Source organism: Lactuca saligna, chromosome 5, assembly GCF_052625555.1.
Source record: "Lactuca saligna cultivar CGN05327 chromosome 5, ASM5262555v1, whole genome shotgun sequence".
NCBI lineage: Eukaryota > Viridiplantae > Streptophyta > Magnoliopsida > Asterales > Asteraceae > Lactuca > Lactuca saligna.
Window position 1 is genome coordinate 30,791,369 of NC_136421.1, and position 20,894 is coordinate 30,812,262.

Consider the following 20,894-nt stretch of genomic DNA (forward strand, 5'->3'; position numbering starts at 1 on the left):
TTGGACGCCATATGAGTCGGAAAAATAATTAGTGTATTTTATGATCGATTTTATAAACTAATGTGGTGTCATAATTTGATATACTTAAGGGGTTATATTATATTTTTTAAGAAAACTCTATAAAAATCATAATATTTTAATCTCATAATTGATTTAGTATTTACATGTTAAGGAAAATGTATTCATTTTAAACTTTTTACCTAGTCAATAGTCTTCGAACTTTCAAAAATTACATTTTTAGCATAGATTTTAAGCCTTATTACAATTTTGGTTCAAAATTTACACTTTTAGCCCAAGTTATAACTTTTTTTAAAAATATTGTTTTGAATATGTTTTGTTTGTTGTATAAAACCATATTTATACACAAGAAACATATTTTTCATATAAAAACCTTCTTTTTTTTTTCTATAAAAACATTTTAAAAACATTTCTATGTAAAATACCTATATAAAAACATTTTATTAAAAACATTTTTGTATGCAAAATGCTTTTTTTATAATTTAAATACCTGTTTATAAAGCGTAGTTATATGAAAATACGCGAAATACACTTATGTAAACTGTTATTACATATATATATATATATATATATATATATATATATATATATATATATATATATATATATATATATATATATATATCTTAATATTTTTTTTAAATAGGTATTTATTAAGTATATAAAAAACATTTTGTGTGCATATAAATACATAAATATATACAAACACGTTTTTATATATATATATATATATATATATATATATATATATATATATATATATATATATATATATATATATATATATATATATATATATATATATATATATATACAAACAAGTATTTTAACATGGTTTCACTAAGCTAATCTATTACTTATGAGATAAACCTCACTTCCAACAAATATTCATTAAAATAAAAAAACAAATAAATAACATATTATATTATGAGCATAAAGTCACGCCCTTAGATAATTCGAATTTGTAGCCAAAGATGATGTAGTCAAAAGTAGAACATAAAATTACGTTTGGGTAGTCGTTTTGACAAAAAAGAAAAACATATTATGTTAAAGCGGCCCATTTACCTTTTGCTTCAAATTACTCGACATCAAGTATTGAAAGCGTAAACAAAACGTAAATTGTGTTTAGATTTATATCGTTCTTTGCTTAGTTTTTTAACTATAATTATTGAGTTTTATACATATTTCCTCGAAAACAATCATCGGTTGCTCAAAATAGAAAACGAAAAAGAAAAGGACAACAAAATGGCTAATTGTTTACAACAGTCTTTTGAATGAATATTTTTGTTAAAAATCAAATGGTAAATCGAAAATTCTTGGAGACGGCTTGATAAATAGTAAATATACATTTATGATTGTTTTTCATTTGATTAATTTGATTTTTTAATTAAGTTATGTATTTCTTGTTTTGAAGATTCTCAATGTCAAAAATACTTAAAATTAGGGATGAACGCATGATCCAGAGATTGGACAGGAACGGAAAAAAACCTGAACTGGCATCGACTAAACCGGATTTACCAAAAACCGGGCCACTTCCAATATTTTTAACATATAACCGATCTGATATATGAAAAGGCTTTTTTCTATTGACGTGAACTAGCCATATGCGACTAATACCTCTCTCTCCAAAAATAAATTCTTTAAAAAGAACAACATTATGTATAAAACTCTATCGATCCAAATTGACATAATTGTAAGGAAATACGATATGCACAAAGCAGGCATTTCAAGTTTATGCTTTGGTCTAAATAAAGGAAGCCCATGAATAAATATGCAGCAAATAGAAAGCCCAACAAACGGTCCAACAACTTGTAATCCACTTGTAGTACCGAAACCCGGTTTGGGGAACCGGAAAACCATAAACGGGTCCGATTCTGATTTTTAAAAATCGGTTTTCATCCGTTGCTCACCTTAAAGTAATCTATTTGAAACTGCTGTGATGTTGCAACTTGCAGTCCTGTTGACTACTTGACCATTTAGATTGGAGATTTGAAGTTCAAAGTTACATAATTTCATAGACTACTCATCCTTTTTGTTTAACATATACGTTTAAAAATTTATAACTTGAATAAGGATTCGCATTTATATAATCAACTACTAATATCTCGTTTCATTTTTCAATTTGTACGAAGTGCATCATTTGCTTGAGGCTCTCCTATTGTAGATAGTTTGGGTGGATTCTCAATTTGTGAAAATGTATTAGTAATGTATTTATCTTCGAAGGATGTAAGATTAAACTTGTACTAATATGGAATTTAATTAAATAAATTTTTTTACTGTATATATACGCACACACCATTACGTTGCCATTTCAACCTTAACCCTAAACAATAGGCCAAGAACTTTTATTAGCACATATGGCTCCAACATATCTGAATATTTCAAAGCTCTAAAGATGGTAAACAAAGCAGAAATTTAGTAACTAAAAGTCATGACTCATGAAATGAACAAACTGTACCTAATAGCTAGTTTTCAAATGACTCCTGTACGAAAGTGTTCAGTTTAGTTCCATGGACTAGGAAGCCTGGCATCTCTGAATACAGAAGTACCACCATTGGCTGCTGGTGAAGGAGATGAAGCAATGTAATTTGTTCCTGTTACAGATACACTTGGATTACCATTACCATTAACATTACCTTGTTGGCTTGTAGGAGCAAATCTTGATGGGCTACTTGTCACTACACCTGAAGTTGTTCGTGAAGGATTTGATGCCTGCATTTATTCCAAAAGATTCATTCACAACCCTTTTATAAAAAATGATGATGATGATGATGATGATCTAACTGTATATACTTTGTTAGATTATGTTTTACCATAGCAAAAGGGGTCCTTCTATGAAGGGAATCTGAAGATGGTGACACGCTACTCATTCTTGGTAAACTGCGTGAATGTTGATTTTGATTTTGATTTTGATTTTGAGCATCATCTCCTTCTGTATCGCCATTACAGTTGACTTCTGAAGCGGGTCGTGGAGTCACCTGTCTACTCATGGAACCAGAGTCATTCCCAACATCCACTTGGAGAGATATTGATTGGTGCCCTGTGGTAGTACCCTGCTGCACATTGCTTCTTCTTCGTAGCTCCTCTTCAGCACTCAAAATCTATGAACCCAAAGAGAGGAAGGAATTTTGTTAGAATAAAGAATTATGGTGAGGTTATCAGATAAGAAAGGAGCACTCACCTGTTTCAGAACTTGTACCAGATTATGCTTCCTTGCATTCAGGATCTGCAACTTCTCTTCAACCTCCTTTTTCCTTTTCTCTATATCACTCAGTGTAACGTTCTTAAGGGGCTGGTAGGGAAAAACACGAATAGTTATAGTCATTCGTTTCAATTCTCAACAATGATAAACAATCGATTGCAATAACCAATGAATACCTCTAACTGATGTTGAGCATCCGTTTTCCCTTCGTCTTGAAGGTCATCCACAGCATTTGAGGCGTTTTCCGGGACATCAACAACAGCTTTAGCATCATCAACTGCCACTAATTGTTCACCAGGAATCACCAAAGTCTCATCTTCATCGCCGACCTTTGATTCTTTCTGTTGATCTGCATGATTCGATTTCACCAATTCGTCATCAAATGTTTTATCGCCATTAACCTTTGATGCTTCCTCATGTTTGGAGACATCATCCACAGCAGGTCCGTCGGATTCAGGTGGTTCTCTATCATCCGAAGTAGCATCGTCAACAGAATTCTCATTAGGGTTAGGGTTAGGGTTCGTGGTGGTGGCCTCGAGGCGAGAAAGGGCTCTGGAACGGCGTTGGAGGAGATTCTTGAAATCCTTAGCAGAGATTTTGGGGGTGGGCACTAGCCATTGGTGGGGAACGTCAGGGCTCCGGTGGAGCTTCCCTTTGTAAAGCGAAATCGCAACCATTTTTTGTGGGATCGTCTTTCTCCTTCGCTGTCTCTAATTCCCCTTCTAACGGTCCTTTTAAACGGGTCGGGTATCCGCCACGCCTTTCGACCGAATGTGTGATGTGTTGGTTTATTTTAAAACTAAAATAATAACATTTTTTTTTATTTTGGTTTATTTAAAAACTAAAATTTATTTATTCTTTTTAAAACCACTTTAACCATCACTACATTAACAAATAAAAGGTTGTAACAAAAGATAATTAAAGTGTATATATATATATATATATATATATATATATATATATATATATATATATATATATATATATATATATATATATATATATATATATGGAAAAGTGAATATACCCTTAAGTGTATATAAGCTTAGGTATTCAAACTTACAATACTATGTCTTTTTGTATCATATATGTATATATATATATATATATATATATATACACACATTATAATTGTCTAATTTTCCTATAATTCAACTTATAACTTTATTTACTTCCAAGATTTGTATAAATTTCACATTTATCTCTCTCTTACATATTTTTCATTTTCAACTATAATATATATAATATACTAGGTGTTCGGTAAAAAGATGTGATGTAGGAGCAAGATAATAGCGAATGTAGCACCTGGTTCCTGGTATGTAAATCTTATTTGAGTGTTTTCCATTTTTAGCCATGGAATCGGCGAGTCATAGGTCCGACTCGCCGAGTAGAGCCGGGACCCGGGACACGTTTTAAGTTGGCGACTCGGCGAGTCCATATCCTCGAATCGGCGAGTCACCGCTGTTGGATGAAACCCTAAGTTTCAAGGGTTTGCACCCTATTTAAACTCTCATTCCACCCCAATCTCGCCCCCATTCACCCTCAGAGCCCTATACCTTGTTCAAGAGTTGTTTCTTTGCGAGTTTGAAGCATTTGGTGTGCTCTCTTGAAGTTTTGGAGTGGGAAAAGAGTAGATCAAGAAGAAGATGAGGAGGTCAAGCATCTTTGAGCTTTCTCAGTGTGATCCCTAAGGTATGACTCGATTTTCTCCTTGCTTTCATGCTTATATGTCACACCCCAAAACCAAGAACGGCGGAAACGTTCTGGGGCGGAGGACGTCATGTAAAGTATCACAACACAGCAAATGTAAATAAGCAAACAACATCATCCATTGCATTAAATATATAATTTTAATACAAGCGTGTTCTGTACAGTTTTAGACACCAAAAATATAATGTGAATCAAAATGATATGAGGAGTCTTGAATGCGCTCCATCTTCTCAAAAGCTGGCATCGGTACCTGTCTACTGATGACCTGAGAATACAAGTTATTTTGAAAGAGTTTATCAGCATTAAGCTGGTGAGTTCATAAGTGTTTTAGTGTCGGTGTTTGTTATTAAAAACGTTTGAACCTGTCGCAAGTATAAGTTGTAAAATGTATGTAAGTGTTTGTAAAAGTTTGAATCTCTCAGAAAAACCTATATTTTCTATTAAAGTAGCCTTCTACCTAGGGCTTAACTGTTTTGTATGCTCGTTTGATGTAAAAGTGTGTAATTTCCCAAGTGTAACCATCTTTGAACAAAATATAGTTTGTACATTAAAGTTTAAGTGAGGTTATCACTAAAAATGTAATGGGTAAATCATTGTAGTACTGTAGTTTTGTATTATAGGAACTATTGTTGTACTAACTACCTTAAACCGGATTTATATTAAGGTACAATGTGATAATTGCACCATACTATCGACTGATAACAACGACATAAAGAACGGTCATAATAACGGAATGACGTTTGGCACCCGCATACCTGCAGGTCCGGCTGTAGCTAGCAGCAAGGTGTAGGATAGTCAATCCAGTATAGATCTATACGCAAACTCAACGCTCTCCCTCCAAGAGAATTCTGGCTACAACTCGGGCCATGACATTTAAGGCATGCTCCGATACAGTGGATCACAATTGTTATCGTATTCTTGTCTATGTAAAGAAATGTTTCTCGTTCTAGTATAGTTGTATATGTTCTCATAGTATAGTTGTATATGTTCTCTTCCTAGTATAGTTGTATATGTTCTCATGAATGAACTGACTCATTGATCTAGCAGTTGTAATAGTATGATCCTGTGTTACCCCGATGGTAACTTACTAATGGTGTGTCTAGTACGTATGAATATGGAAGTACTTTTATGTCTATATATGTATATTTGATATATAATTAATATGGAAACGACCTTCGGATGGTCACCCGAAATTCCACCAGACCACATCCAAATCGAGGAAAAGGAAATAGGGCAGGTGGCTTTCCTAAGCCCTTTAAACATTATTTATACATCTATACATATATGGGCATGCAATTTATAAGTAGTAAAACAAACTTTAAATAAAAGCATTTTATAAGTAAAAGAGTTTGTAAAACATTTTGAAGTAAAACAGTTTGAACAGTGATAAAATCATTTGTTTCCTAGTTATTAATCACATGTGATTGAAGCAATAACTATAAGTATTTAACTTGTATTCCCCCCCCCCCCCCCCCATAAAGTATTTAAACATTTAAAATCATTTCAAAGGTTGATTTAAGGGGTGTGAACTCACTTGAAAGTTTTAAGATAGCGAGATGGAAAACCGAGCGGAGTTTCGTCTTTGGAAACGGATTTTTTTCTCGGGATTCTCGGGAATCTCGGGAGTAAAATCGACCCTCGGGACTTGAGCAAAAAGACCAGAGCTTCGGGTTTGAACGGGCACAGAAATCGAGGCAAGATCGTGAGAAAAAGAGAGAGAATGAGCAAAATTTTTGGAAAGCCTCGCATCCCTTTTTATAGGGGTGCTGAACCGCCTCGGTACGCTGGGCGTACGAGGGTATGCAGCACGTACGAGATGTCATCGCTTACGTATTTTGGATGGGGCGGGTCGGATGGGACGGCGGGTCGGATAGCTTCGCATAGGGGCGACGTGGACGGACCGAGACCAAGGCCCTCGGGTACGCAGGGCGTACAGGGTTACGCGGCACGTACCTCGGATGAGGACGCTGACTCTTCCTTCGGATATTACCAAGAGTTTTTATTTAAATTTATATTTATTTTAAATAAACTTCTAAAATTCATATCTCCTTCATACGAACTCCGTTTTCGATGGTCTTTATATCCACGCGTAGGTGAGACTACACTCTATAACTTTCGTTTAGACTCCGTTGGAAAATTCCGAAATTATTTTTTTTATTATTTATTTATAAAATGATGTGATTAAGGAATTTGTTTAAAAATTCATAACTTCTTTATCTGTCGTCGGTTTTTGCCAGACTTTTTACCGCTGAAATACCATTGACGAGACCTTCGATTCTCGTTTAGGTCATTCCGGCCAAAAGTCGCTCGATCTCCGATTCGAGTTTTTAGCTGTCTGTTGCTAAGCTGAACTTGGAAAAATCATAACTTCAATATACGAAGTCGGATTTGGGCGTTCTTTTTACGTACGATTATGGTTTGATGACATTTAAACATAGAAGGAATTTAAATAGGAACTTTTTGGACTTTTTAATATCAAAGTAAATTTTATTACCCAAAAGTGGTTACAATACTTGACTTTTTAGGTCACTACAAAGAGTTGAAATATCGGGTTGTCACATCATCCCCCCGTTAGAGGGAATTTCGTCCCAAAATTTAAAGTAAGAAAACACTTGTGGATTAGGGAAACAGATGTGGGTACTTGCGTTGCATCTGATCTTCGCGTTCCCAGGTGAATTCAGGTCCTCGCTTTGCATTCCAGCGGACCTTCACGATAGGGATGCGACTTTGCTTGGTTTGCTTGACCTCTCGGTCCATGATTTCTACCGGTTCCTCCACGAAGTTGAGGCTCTCGTTGATCTCGATCTCGTCGAGTGGGATTACAAGAGTCTCGTCGGATAGACACTTTTTCAAGTTAGATACGTGGAATGTATAATGTACGTTACGAAGTGCGCCTGGTAGGTCGAGTTTGTAAGCTACGGAGCCGACTCTTGCAAGAATCTCGAAAGGCCCTATGTACCTCGGATTAAGCTTCCCACGCTTGCCGAAGCGTATCAAGCCCTTCCAGGGTGAGACTTTGAGAAGGACTCGGTGTCCCACCTGAAATTCCAAAGGTTTCCTTCGTTTATTAGTGTAGCTCTTCTGTCGGTCTCTAGAGGCTTTCAATCGCTCACTGATCTGAACGATTTTCTCTGCCGTTTCCCGAATGATTTCCGGACCGGTGAGAGTACGGTCGGAAGCTTGCCCCCTAGCTAATTGGGTATCACCCACCTCAGCCCAGCACAGAGGGGATCTGCACTTTCAGTCGTAGAGAGCTTCAAATGGAGCAGCCTTGATGCTCGTGTGATAATTGTTATTATAGGAAAACTCGACAAGGGGTAAATGAGTATCCCATGCCTTCCCAAAGTCAATCACACAGGCTCGCAACATATCTTCCAGTGTTTGGATGGTCCTCTCACTCTGTCCGTCGGTCTGAGGATGGTAGGTTGTGCTCATATCCAACCTTGTTCCTAGGGAATGTTTTAGTGATTGCCAAAATCTTGAGGTGAACCTACTATCTCTATCGGAGATAATGGACATAGGTACACCATGTATCCGTACGATTTCCCTAATGTATGTTCTCGTAAGTTTCTCCATCTTGTCGGTTTCTTTGATAGGCAGGAAGTGTGCAGACTTGGTCAATCTATCAACGATGACCCATATGGTGTCAAGTCCACCCGTTGTCTTGGGCAACTTGGTTATGAAATCCATAGTGATCCGCTCCCACTTCCATTCCGGGATCTCTGGTTGTTGCAATAAACCAGAGGGCTTCTGGTACTTGACCTTAACCTTTGCGCAAGTAAGGCATTTACTCACGAAGGTAGCAATCTCTGCTTTCATATTAGGCCACCAGTATAGCTTTTTAAGATCCATATACATCTTATCTGAACCTGGGTGGACGGAATACCGAGTGTTGTGCGCCTCGATCATGACCAAGTCTCGAAAACCACCATGTTTTGGTGTCCAGATCCGGTTCATGAAATACAAGGCTCCGTCACCCTTGGCTTCTAAATTCTTGTCCATCCCTCTAAGGGATTCATTCCTCACATTTTCAGGTTTCATGGCTTCAAGTTGAGCCTCCTGAATTTGCTTAGACAAGTGTGAATGGATGGTTATTGACAATGACTTGACTTTGCGACCAGAATATTCCTTCCGACTTAGGGCGTCTGCTACTATGTTGGCTTTACCCGGATGATAACGAATATCGCATTCGTAATCACTGAGTAGCTCGACCCACCGTCATTGTCTCATGTTGATCGAAAATGTGTTGTAAACTCTTGTGGTCGGTAAAGATAGTGCTCTTCGTTCCATACAAGTAACGTCTCCAGATCTTCAGAGCAAACACCACTGCTCCTAGTTCAAGATCGTGGGTCGTGTAGTTAACCTCGTGTGTCTTCAACTATCTCGAGGCGTAGGCGATGACCTTCCCTCGCTGCATCAGGACACATCCGAGCCCTTGATTCGATGCATCGCAATAGACTACGAAGTCTTCTATTCCTTCGGGAAGGGATAGTATTGGTGCGGTGCACAAGGCTCGTTTGAGCGTTTGGAACGCTCTTTCTTGTTTCTCTTCCCAGTCAAAGGCCACGCCTTTCTGGGTTAGGGTTGTAAGAGGTTTCGCTATTCGAGAGAAGTTCTGAATGAATCTACGGTAGTAGCCAGCGAGACCTAGAAATTGACGAATTTCTGTAGGCGTCTTAGGTGCTGACCAGTTCTCAATGGCTTTAATTTTGGATGGGTCCACGTGGATTCCCTCTTCGCTTACCACGTGTCCTAAGAATTCGACTCTCCGGATCCAAAATTCACATTTCAAGAACTTCGCATAAAGCTTCTCTTTTCGTAATGTCTCTAGAACTTGTCGCAGGTGATCGCCATGCTCTTTCTTACTTCGGGAGTAGATCAGGATGTCGTCAATGAAAACGATGACGAACTGATCCAAGTAAGGTCGGCATACTCTATTCATCAGATCCATGAAGACTGCGGGCGCATTGGTCAATCCGAATGGCATCACCACGAACTCGTAATGTTCGTAACGAGTTCAGAAGGCTGTCTTCGGCACATCCTCCTCTAGTACTCGTAACTGGTGATATCTGGATCTCAGATCAATCTTAGAAAAATAGTTCGCCCCTTGCAGTTGGTCGAATAGATCATCTATGCGAGGCAGAGGGTAATGATTCTTGACCGTCAGTTTGTTGAGTTCTCTGTAGTCAATACACATACGAAATGATCCGTCTTTCTTCTTAACGAACAAGACCGGTGCTCCCCAAGGTGCGAAACTCGGTCTTATAAAGCCCTTGCTGATCAGTTCGTTAAGTTGACCAGAGAGTTCCTGCATCTCAGCTGGTGCTAAGCGGTAGGGCGACTTGGCTACTGGGGTAGCTCCTGGGACTAAGTCGATTCTGAACTCGACCTGTCGTTGCGGAGGTAACCCGGGTAGTTCTTCTGGGAAAATGTCGGGGAAGTCGCTCACTACAGGGATGTTCTTTAGTTCTTTCGTTTTGAGGCTCATGTCGACGACGTGAGCAAGGAATGCATGGTATTCCTTACGCATATACGTCTGTGCTTGAATACTTGATATGATGCGAAGATTTTCACCGGGTTTATCGCCGTAGACTATAAGAGTTTCGTTAGACGGAAGGTTTAGACGGACTGCTTTCTCGTAGCACATGATGTCGGCGTGATGAAGGCTTAACCAATCCATGCCAATGATCACGTCGAAACTTTTTATTGAGACAGGCATGAGGTCGATTGGGAATGAATGGTTATCTAGAGTTAGGGTACAACCTAAGTATATGCTACTCGTACTTTCAGTTTTTCCATTAGCCATTTCTACTGTGAATAGTTCTTTGAGTGCGTGTGCTGGTTGATTAAGCATGCGAGCAAATTTATGGTTTACGAAGCTTCGCTCCGCTCCACTATCGAATAGAATGCATGCATAGGAGTTATCGAGGAGGAACGTACCAGTCACCACTGTCGGGTCAGCAATTGCTTCCCCGTGGCCTATAGCTAGTACCCTTCCTGCTCCACCAACATTCTTTGCTTTGGGGCAGTCCCTCTTATAGTGGTCTGCTTCGCCACATCCATAGCAGGTCGGGCTCGCGCCAGAGCCAGGGACTTGGTTGATAGGTCGTGCCGGGAACTTACAGAAACGGACGATGTATCCTTTCCTGTTGCAGTTAGAGTACTGCATTTCACGGCAGGGGCCGTTGTGGTGGTAGTTGCATTTGTTGCACTTGGGCGAACTTCCAGCATACCCACCCACCGGAGCAGTAGTAGCAGCAGCAAGGGTTGTTGCGGCATGTATTGCCACAATTTGCTGCTTTTTGGCAGCCTGTTGCTTCTTCTTTTCATCCCAGAATTTCCGCTTAGTATCAGTGGGTTTGGAGGGTTCCGGGATGGCTAGGGTGGTTGTGGTTGCAGGGGTTTTGACTCCATGGTCAATGAGTCGTTGTGCCAATCGTTTGGCACTGTCGAAGGTAGCGGGGTTTGATGCTAGAACATTCCCCTGATACGGAGGCACTAGCCCCCATATGTACCTCTCGATCTTCTTCCCCTCGGTGGGAACCATATTGGGGCAGAGGGCCACCAGCTCGCTGAAGAGGGCAGTATAAGCGACCACGTTGGTGCCCTTCATCGTCAGGTTCCAAAGTTCCTGCTCCAGTTTCTGGATCTTGCCCCTCGGGCAGAATTCCTCAATCATGAGGTCTTTCATTGTTTCCCAGCCTATGTCGTTGGCTACAACGAGAGTTAGTGCCTTAACATGGCCGTTCCACCATGTCAGGGCCTTTCCTTCAAAGGTGCATGCGGCGTACTTGACTTTACTCGCCGCAGGGCATGAACAGATTTCGAAGATTGATTCAGTCTTCTCGAGCCATTGCGAGAGGGCAATGACTCCGCCGGTGCCGTAAAAAGGCTTCGGTTTGCAATTTGTGAAATCCTTGTATGAGCACTCTCTCGAGCGCACATGGGTTTCAACCAGGGTTGATTCCACAGGGGTTCCACCTCTGCTGGCATCAGAAGAGTGATACCAAGCCATGGCAGTTGCCACTGCTGCAGCTACGGCAGCATTCAGGGCTACAGTATCGATGACCGGAGGTGGAGGAGGTGGTGGTGCAGGATTATTCCTGGGAGATTTGCGAGGAGGCATCTTTCAGTTATAAGTTTATAAAGATAAGAAAAATGGTAAGAATCAATTTGTAAGCAACGTGAGAGTGACACATGGACTAACTAACCATAGCCCAACAGTTGAATGAGTGTTTGAAATCACAATAAGAAATATTAGTAGGAAAACACAAGTGTATAGATTTTTCCCACAGATTAGATATATTTCAATAATGTTGGTATTACTGATGTAATAAGTTCAGGGAAAATCGACCTAACAGTAGGTCTTACATCATACCGTATAGAAAAGTTTGATAGTTCTTAGATTCCTAATTAGAGTACTGAAAGTTAGGAATATTTTACAGACAAGTGTTATTTAAAGCACAGATGTTAAAGGCAATTCTTTAATCAAAAGACAGAGATGTACTGACATCATCTAACGACGATGGGAATTCCACGGGCGAGTCCTGAGGTCGGACACTTGACGAAACACCTCTTGAAGGTGTCGATCCTGAGCCCTCTGACGAGCTCGAAGTTCAAAGATTTCAGCTCGTGAGGCAGCCAATTGTTGCTGCAGGGTTTCATTGGTTCTCTGGGTCCGTTCCATGTCTTCTTCAAGACGGCGGATGCGGACTGTGTTGACACCTGAGTTGGCATCAATCTCCATGACCCGGTCGATGGCTGCTCGACCTTACTCGACATTACGAGCTATTCTGCGGATAATGACAGGCAGAGCTCGGTCAGCAGAGCCACCATCGTTGACGTTGTAAAAGCTTCGGTCTCCAAAGTATGGTAAGGGTTGACTCTGATCATCACTCCAGCGATTCAAGTTGTTTGCCCACAAGGGAGTAGGACCTGGAAAAGCTGGCCGAGGGTTGTTGTTCGGGGCTTGACCTACGAGCGGTAGGTTGTTGATTTTAGGCTCGGAGTCGGATCCATTAGAAAAGCCTTCATTTGGAAAGTACGGGTTGCTGTGATGGAATCCAGCCGTTTAGATCTACGCGAGAAGAGAGGTATAAGAATATAGTATACGTGTAACTAGTAGTACAAAATACACCTATAGTATTTAAAGTTTAAGTTTTACTGATCTTCTTGTGGTATTGTTGGTAAGTTTTTAGACTTGTTAACCTATCACAACCATTCTAGGGCATATGCTAACCACTCCTAGGACCAGCATAGTTGATCAGGCTATGCCATTCCCAGGATTGACCATACATCCCCGAGCTCACTTGTGATATTTAACAATCGTAATACTTTTGTTCTTGTCATTGTGACACTGATTTTAGTATGAATGCAGACTAGTATACTTAATTAATTATTTTAATATTTAAAGTATAGACTCTTGGTCAGAGTTTAATCCCTAATGGGTTTATAGTTTAGTATATCTTTTATGGCTTGATACACTTGATTCACTATAAACAATGCTCTGATACCAATCTGTCACACCCCAAAACCAAGAACGGCGGAAACGTTCTGGGGCGGAGGACGTCATGTAAAGTATCACAACACAGTAAATGTAAATAAGAAAACAACATCATCCATTGCATTAAATATATAATTTTAATACAAGTGTGTTCTGTACAGTTTTAGACACCAAAAATATAATGTGAATCAAAATAATATGAGGAGTCGGGAATGCGCTCCATCTTCTCAAAAGCTGGCATCGGTACCTGTCTACTGATGACCTGAGAATACAAGTTATTTTGAAAGATTTTATCAGCATTAAGCTGGTGAGTTCATAAGTGTTTTAGTGTCGGTGTTTGTTATTAAAAACATTTGAACCTGTCGCAAGTATAAGTTGTAAAATGTATGTAAGTGTTTGTAAAAGTTTGAATCTCTCAGAAAAACCTATATTTTCTATTAAAGTAGCCTTCTACCCAGGGCTTAACTGTTTTGTATGCTCGTTTGATGTAAAAGTGTGTAATTTCCCAAGTGTAACTATCTTTTAACAAAATATAGTTTGTACATTAAAGTTTAAGTGAGGTTATCACTAAAAATGTAATGGGTAAATCATTGTAGTACTGTAGTTTTGTATTATAGGAACTACTGCTGTACTAACTACCTTAAACCGGATTTATATTAAGGTACAATGTGATAATTGCACCATACTATCGACTGATAACAACGACATAAAGAACGGTCGTAATAACGGAATGACGTTTGGCACCCGCAGACCTACAGGTCCGGCTGTAGCTAGCAGCAAGGTGTAGGATAGTCAATCCAGTATAGATCTATACGCAAAATCAACGCTCTCCTTCCAAGAGAATTCTGGCTACAACTCGGGCCATGACATTTAAGGCATGCTCCGATACAGTGGATCACAATTGTTATCGTATTCTTGTCTATGTAAAGAAATGTTTCTCGTTCTAGTATAGTTGTATATGTTCTCATAGTATAGTTGTATATGTTCTCTTCCTAGTATAGTTGTATATGTTCTCATGAATGAACTGACTCATTGATCTAGCAGTTGTAATAGTATGATCTTGTGTTACCCCGATGGTAACTTACTAATGGTATGTCTAGTACGTATGAATATGGAAGTACTTTTATGTCTATATATGTATATTTGATATATAATTAATATGGAAACGACCTTCGGATGGTCACCCGAAATTCCACCAGACCACATCCAAATCGAGGAAAAGGAAATAGGGCAGGTGGCTTTCCTAAGCCCTTTAAACATTATTTATACATCTATACATATATGGGCATGCAATTTATAAGTAGTAAAACAAAGTTTAAATAAAAACATTTGATAAGTAAAAGAGTTTGTAAAACATTTTGAAGTAAAACAGTTTGAACAGTGATAAAATCATTTGTTTCCTAGTTATTAATCACATGTGATTAATGCAATCACATGTGATTAAAGCAATAACTATAAGTATTTAACTTGTATTCCCCCCCCCCCCCCATAAAGTATTTAAACATTTAAAATCATTTCAAAGGTTGATTTAAGGGGTATGAACTCACTTGAAAGTTTTAAGATAGCGAGATGGAAAACCGGGCAGAGTTTCGTCTTGGGAAACGGATTTTTTTCTCGGGAATCTCGGGTGTAAAATCGACCCTCGGGACTTGAGCAAAAAGACTAGAGCTTCGGGTTTGAACGAGCACGGAAATCGAGGCAAGATTGTGAGAGAAAGAGAGAGAATGAGCAAAATTTTCGGAAAGCCTCGCATCCTTTTTATAGGGGTGTTGAACCGCCTCGGTACGCTGGGCGTACGGGGGTACGCAGCGCGTACGAGACGTCATCGCTTACGTATTTCGGATGGGGCGGGTCGGATGGGACGGCGGGTCGGATAGCTTCGCATAGGGGCAACGTGGACGGACCGAGACCAAGGCCCTCGGGTACGCAGGGCGTACAGGGTTACGCGGCGCGTACCTCGGATGAGGACGCTGACTCTTCCTTCGGATATTACCAAGAGTTTTTATTTAAATTTATATTTATTTTAAATAAACTTCTAAAATTCATATCTCCTTCATACGAACTCCGTTTTCGATGGTCTTTATATCCACGCGTAAGTGAGACTACACTCTACAACTTTCGTTTAGACTCCGTTGGCAAATTTCGAAATTATTTTTTTATTATTTATTTATAAAATGATGTGATTAAGGAATTTCTTTAAAAATTCATAACTTCTTTATCTGTCGTCGGTTTTGCCAGACTTTTTACCGCTGAAATACCATTGACGAGACCTTCGATTCTCGTTTAGGTCATTCCGGCCAAAAATCGCTCGATCTCCGATTCGAGTTTTTAGCTGTCTGTTGCTAAGCTGAACTTGGAAAAATCATAACTTCAATATACGAAGTCGGATTTGGGCGTTCTTTTTACGTACGATTATGGTTTGATGACATTTAAACATAGAAGGAATTTAAATAGGAACTTTTTGGACTTTTTAATATCAAAGTAAATTTTATTACTCAAAAGTGGTTACAATACTTGACTTTTTAGGTCACTACAAAGAGTTGAAATATCGGGTTGTCACATTATAGTCCCTTATAGCTCCATTAAAGTCTTTCTTGAACCATTTCCAAGCTTGTGTATGTTTGGGGGTTCGTAATAAGCTGAGTAACCTCTAGATCTAGGCATGGTTGAGCTCCAGGAGCTCAGATCTACTGCCTTTATGGACCCATGTTGCATGAAAACCTTAGATCTACTCTTTTGGTGCATTTTGAACCCTAAAACCCTCATAGATGGATATTTACACGTAAAGTTGAAAACTTTACGTGTTATTCATGCTCTAGGAGCCCAGATCTACGAATGGCATGGACTGGATTCGAGCAAAATTGCGTTTATGGCTCCTACATGAAGCAGACTCGGCGAGTCGCTCATCTGACTCGGCGAGTCGCTCATCTGACTCGGCGAGTCCAATCGCGAGTCTCCGAGATTGTCCCCTTTGAGCTGTGTCGAGTTGTGTAGTGAATCCAGGGTGGACTTGGTGAGTTGGAAGCCAAAACTCACCCATAATGGAACTCGGTGAGTCGGTGCCCAGACTCGGCGAGTTCAAGGCAATCTCCTTAGATCAAGAACAGACTCGGCGAGTTATCCATACAACTCGGCGAGTCACAGTATAAATTGTTCATCGGATGAAGATGAACTCGGAGAGTTGTTCATACAACTCGGTGAGTAGGATGAAGGACTTGAACATCAGTTTGGAAGGAGAACTCGTCGAGTCAACGCCTAACTCGACGAGTAGAAGCAGAATCCAGGCCAGTCGTTTGGACACGGACTCGGCGAGTTGGCGAGCCAACTCGGCGAGTCGGGTCAACTGAAAGTTGACTATGACTTTGAATTAGGGCATGATCAGGGGTAAAATGGTCATTTTACCCAAAGGACAGTTAGCAGTATTTGACTAAGTGTTTGGTGGGAATTTCAGCCGGAGGATTTCCGGAGCAGCAGCAGCAAACATACTATTCCCACACAGATCAGCAGCTACTACAAAGTGAGTTACCTTCCAGTAGCGGTGGGTCTAAGGCCACAATGCCGGCCCACCGGTAGGAGATGTGTGATTAGATGATTGTCTTTGTGATATTCATCTAGGGTTGCTACTACCTGTATTATGTTTATGTGTTAGTGACAGTAGGGGGAGATAGTCCCCCAGAACACCGGTTGATAGGGCCGAAGGGGCGGTCATTCCCAACCATGCTAGATAGACTATGTGATATATGTGTTATGTGGTAGTAGTAGGGGGTGAAATAGTCCCCAGTATCCGGTCGAGAGGGCCGAAGGGGAGGCCAGCACCCAGATATGCTAGGCAGTATCCGGTCGAGAGGACCGAAGGGGTAGGTCGGACACCCAGATATGCCTGACAATTTATGTATGTTATGTGATTGTATGGTGTGTGGTACAATGGGGGAACTCACTAAGCTGTGTGCTTACAGTTTACAATTTTGGTTTCAGGTACCTCTTCATCGAAAGGGAAGGAGCTGGCATGGTAGCGGCATAGCATGCACACACGCTGGTTTCCGCATCCATTAGATTTCTCTGGGATTTATACTCTGATATTTTGATTGGTTGTATGATTTGGCTTTTAGACATGGTTTACGATGTGTTGTGGTTGATCAAATAATGTTTTTAATTATTAACGTTTTCTAAAGTAATGTTTTAAAAACGAAAATTTTGGACGTGAAAATTGGGTCGTTACAGCGAAATTTCGAAAATCTTGATTGTAAATCAAGTTAGGAATTGACGTTAAAGAACATTATAATGAATATACCAAACAAAATGACGTATTATGGTGGGTTTGGATACCTAAGCCTGTATACCCTTAAGGGTATATTCACTTTTCCCATATATATATATATATATATATATATATATATATATATATATATATATATATATATATATATATATATATATATATATATATATATATATATATATATATATATATATATTGAAGTACAAAGACTTTAAAAATAATAAACTTTATGATTTTCAAAATTTTGCCATAAATATTTAGTTTTTAAAATTATAAACTTATATAATTTAAATTTTTGTCACAAATCTTTTCAAAATTATCATATTTAGTCCCTATAAATTTATAATTTATAAAAACAAATTTTCAAGAATAGTAAATTTTATGTCTTTCAAAATTTTGCCACGAATGTTTTCAATATTAACACATTTAGTCCTTAGGAATTATAGATTTTTGACACAAATATTTTCAATATTAACACATTTAATTCCTATAAATTTATAATTTATAGAAAACATAATTTTGCCACAATCATTTTAATTATTAACGCAATCCTTAGGAATTATAAACTTATAAAATTCAGATTTTTGCCATAAAAGTTTTCAATATGATCACATTTAGTCCCTATAAATTTATAATTTATAAAAAGTCCCAATGAGGTTTTTTTTTTATTTTACAAAAGTAGTCCCTATGATTAGTATTTTATAATGTGGAGAAAATAAAATACAAAGATCACCCTCTTAATTTACAGAAAGGTCATTGTGCATTTTAACAAAAACCATCCATGCGATTAAAAAAATAATCCGTAAAGTTTTGCTATAAAAGTTTCAACACTTTACCACTTTCGGTCCCTCCTCACTTTTTTACCACAATAATTTGTGGAGTTGACACTTTTGGTCTGCCGATTTTGATATTTTCTATTGCTAACCATAAAGGTTTCAAGAGTTTACCACTTTTGATCATTGACATTTATCAAATGTGACAGTTCAAGTTTTTGCTACATTAATGGAAAGACTCACACGAATCTACATCCCGAAAATAGTTCGACTGCCCGGAGCCCGCCTTCAATATTCTAATATATGACCCTACTTTCCTCAAAAAAAAATTCACACACAAAACAAAAACAACAAACAAAAAAAGAACCAAAAAAACATCGAAATATGTAAACATGAAAAAAAAAATCGAATCGCCGTGAAATCCATCCTCAAAGTAAAAACTAAACAGCCTACTTGCATATTTTGTCTAACCTAACTACAAAAAAAAATTATCATTTTGATAGGTTTATTTAGCATTTTGATAGCAAAAATTGTCCTTATTGGACCACTTTTACATAAAAAAAAAATGAAACGACAAAGTTCACTCACACCACCCTCTATGACAATGATAGCTAAAGAAATCCAAAATTCATTTAAAAAAAACATAACAACATCAATCCATAATTATAATCAACATATTTTGGCAACATATTATTATCGTTCTCAAAATCTATTTCACTAATGAAAATATTTTCACTTACTTTTGTCTCATTTATATTCACGATTTGAAGTACAATGTCTTAATCGTTGAACAAAAAAAAAAAAAAAAAAAAAAAACCCTACAATTCTACATAAAACACACACAAAAAAATACTGACACCAGGCGAAACCCGGGGTTATTTTTCTAGTTTTTTTTATAGAATAGTTAAAGTTCATGATTTTGAATATTAATTATTTTTTTCGTTTATATGCTTATAAATTTGTGATCACTTTTAGTAGTAGAAGTGCATGTTTCATCATTTGATGAAAAACAATATTTTGTTAACCTATACAAATGTTTGGTTGATCGAAATTTAAATTTAGAAAGGTAAAAAAATCAATTTACAATTAGAATGAAAATCAAAGTCAAAACTTAATAAAAAAAATAATACTATTACTGAATATTTCTTAATTTTAGACAATTATAGCTTTAATTACTATAAATATATAAAATATTATTGTTGTGGCTATTTCAAAACAATTTGATTTAAAAAATAATTCCGATTTTATAATAAAATTTTACTATTAAATGATAGGTAAATATTAACTAATATCTTATAAAAAAAGAAAGTTACATTTTTCATTATTATAATTATAACTAGTGAAGATTCCCGGTTTTGCGGGGATTAGAAGCCATCGAAGTCTCTACAAAGGGATATCAAGACAAATATTTTAGTGAAACAAATCTTCTTACTACTATTATGCAACTTATGCAAAATCATACCAAGTCTTGATAGCTTTATTCTCACAGTTCAACTTATGCAAAATCATATTAGGGTGAACATTAAAGCAATGTCCATCCCTAAACCCAACCTGACCAAAGCATGTCAAACTGATTCAACTGCACCAAACTTTGCACATTTCTCTAAAACATCTGCTGTCACATCAGGAAAACTAAGCAAGACACCCAGCTCAGCAAGTAACATAGCCAAATCAGAAAACACCTATATAAAAGATTGGTTTAGACCATTTTGTCACTTATTGGATATTACATAGGGACAAACACTTTAATCAAGAATCAGTAAGGAAATGTGAAAAAAATCTAGATATGGAAATAGAGTTGCACTTCTTACACATTGCACCTTTTTTGTAGCCTAATTGATACTATCTACCGAATTTCAATTTCTTTGAAGTAGAGGAGGCTACCAACAGCTAACCAAAGTCAAACTTTTTAACCCTTTTCACCATTTAAGTTATATATTGAATAGTATATTGTGAAAAAACGAAACCGAAAACTCTTTTTTTCATAGCTTTTTGGGAATAGAAAATAATCAGAATTATATAAAACCACATTGCTTTTATCGACATATATAAAAAAACTAATCAACATAAGAAACTAATAAGAATTACTAACCGATGGTTTTTTGTTGTTTTTCTATGTAATTTCGTGCTGATAGAAGATGGTAACATATTGAAACATACACCAACAACTAACTCTAATAGAAGATATAACAACCATGGAAGATTTTACCTCAGGATTCAAAACACAGAGTGTAGTGATGGATTAGAATCAGTGAAGAAGGGTGGGAAGTGGCAAAATCTAAAAAACAAAAAAACATAAGATTTGTTAGTTACATGTGTTTAACATTTTAACCATTTTCAGATTTGCAACAAACAAAGGCATGTGTATTATATTAGGATGCATCTGGACTGCAAAAAATATAACGATAG

At 37.7% G+C, this 20,894-nt stretch overlaps 1 protein-coding gene across 1 annotated transcript; it reads right to left on the minus strand.

Annotated features, from left to right (window-relative positions):
- Window positions 1-2,327: 2,327 nt before the first annotated feature.
- Window positions 2,328-3,953, minus strand: LOC144998581 (tRNA (Ile)-lysidine synthase). The gene is made up of 4 exons (XM_078958326.1): window positions 3,397-3,953; window positions 3,200-3,310; window positions 2,832-3,119; window positions 2,328-2,730 (listed from the first exon to the last, which is right to left on the minus strand). Exons 1-4 carry the CDS (start codon window positions 3,895-3,897, stop codon window positions 2,521-2,523), a joined length of 1,110 nt encoding a protein of 369 aa, XP_078814452.1. The 5' UTR covers window positions 3,898-3,953; the 3' UTR covers window positions 2,328-2,520.
- Between the last annotated feature and the right edge of the window lie 16,941 nt (window positions 3,954-20,894).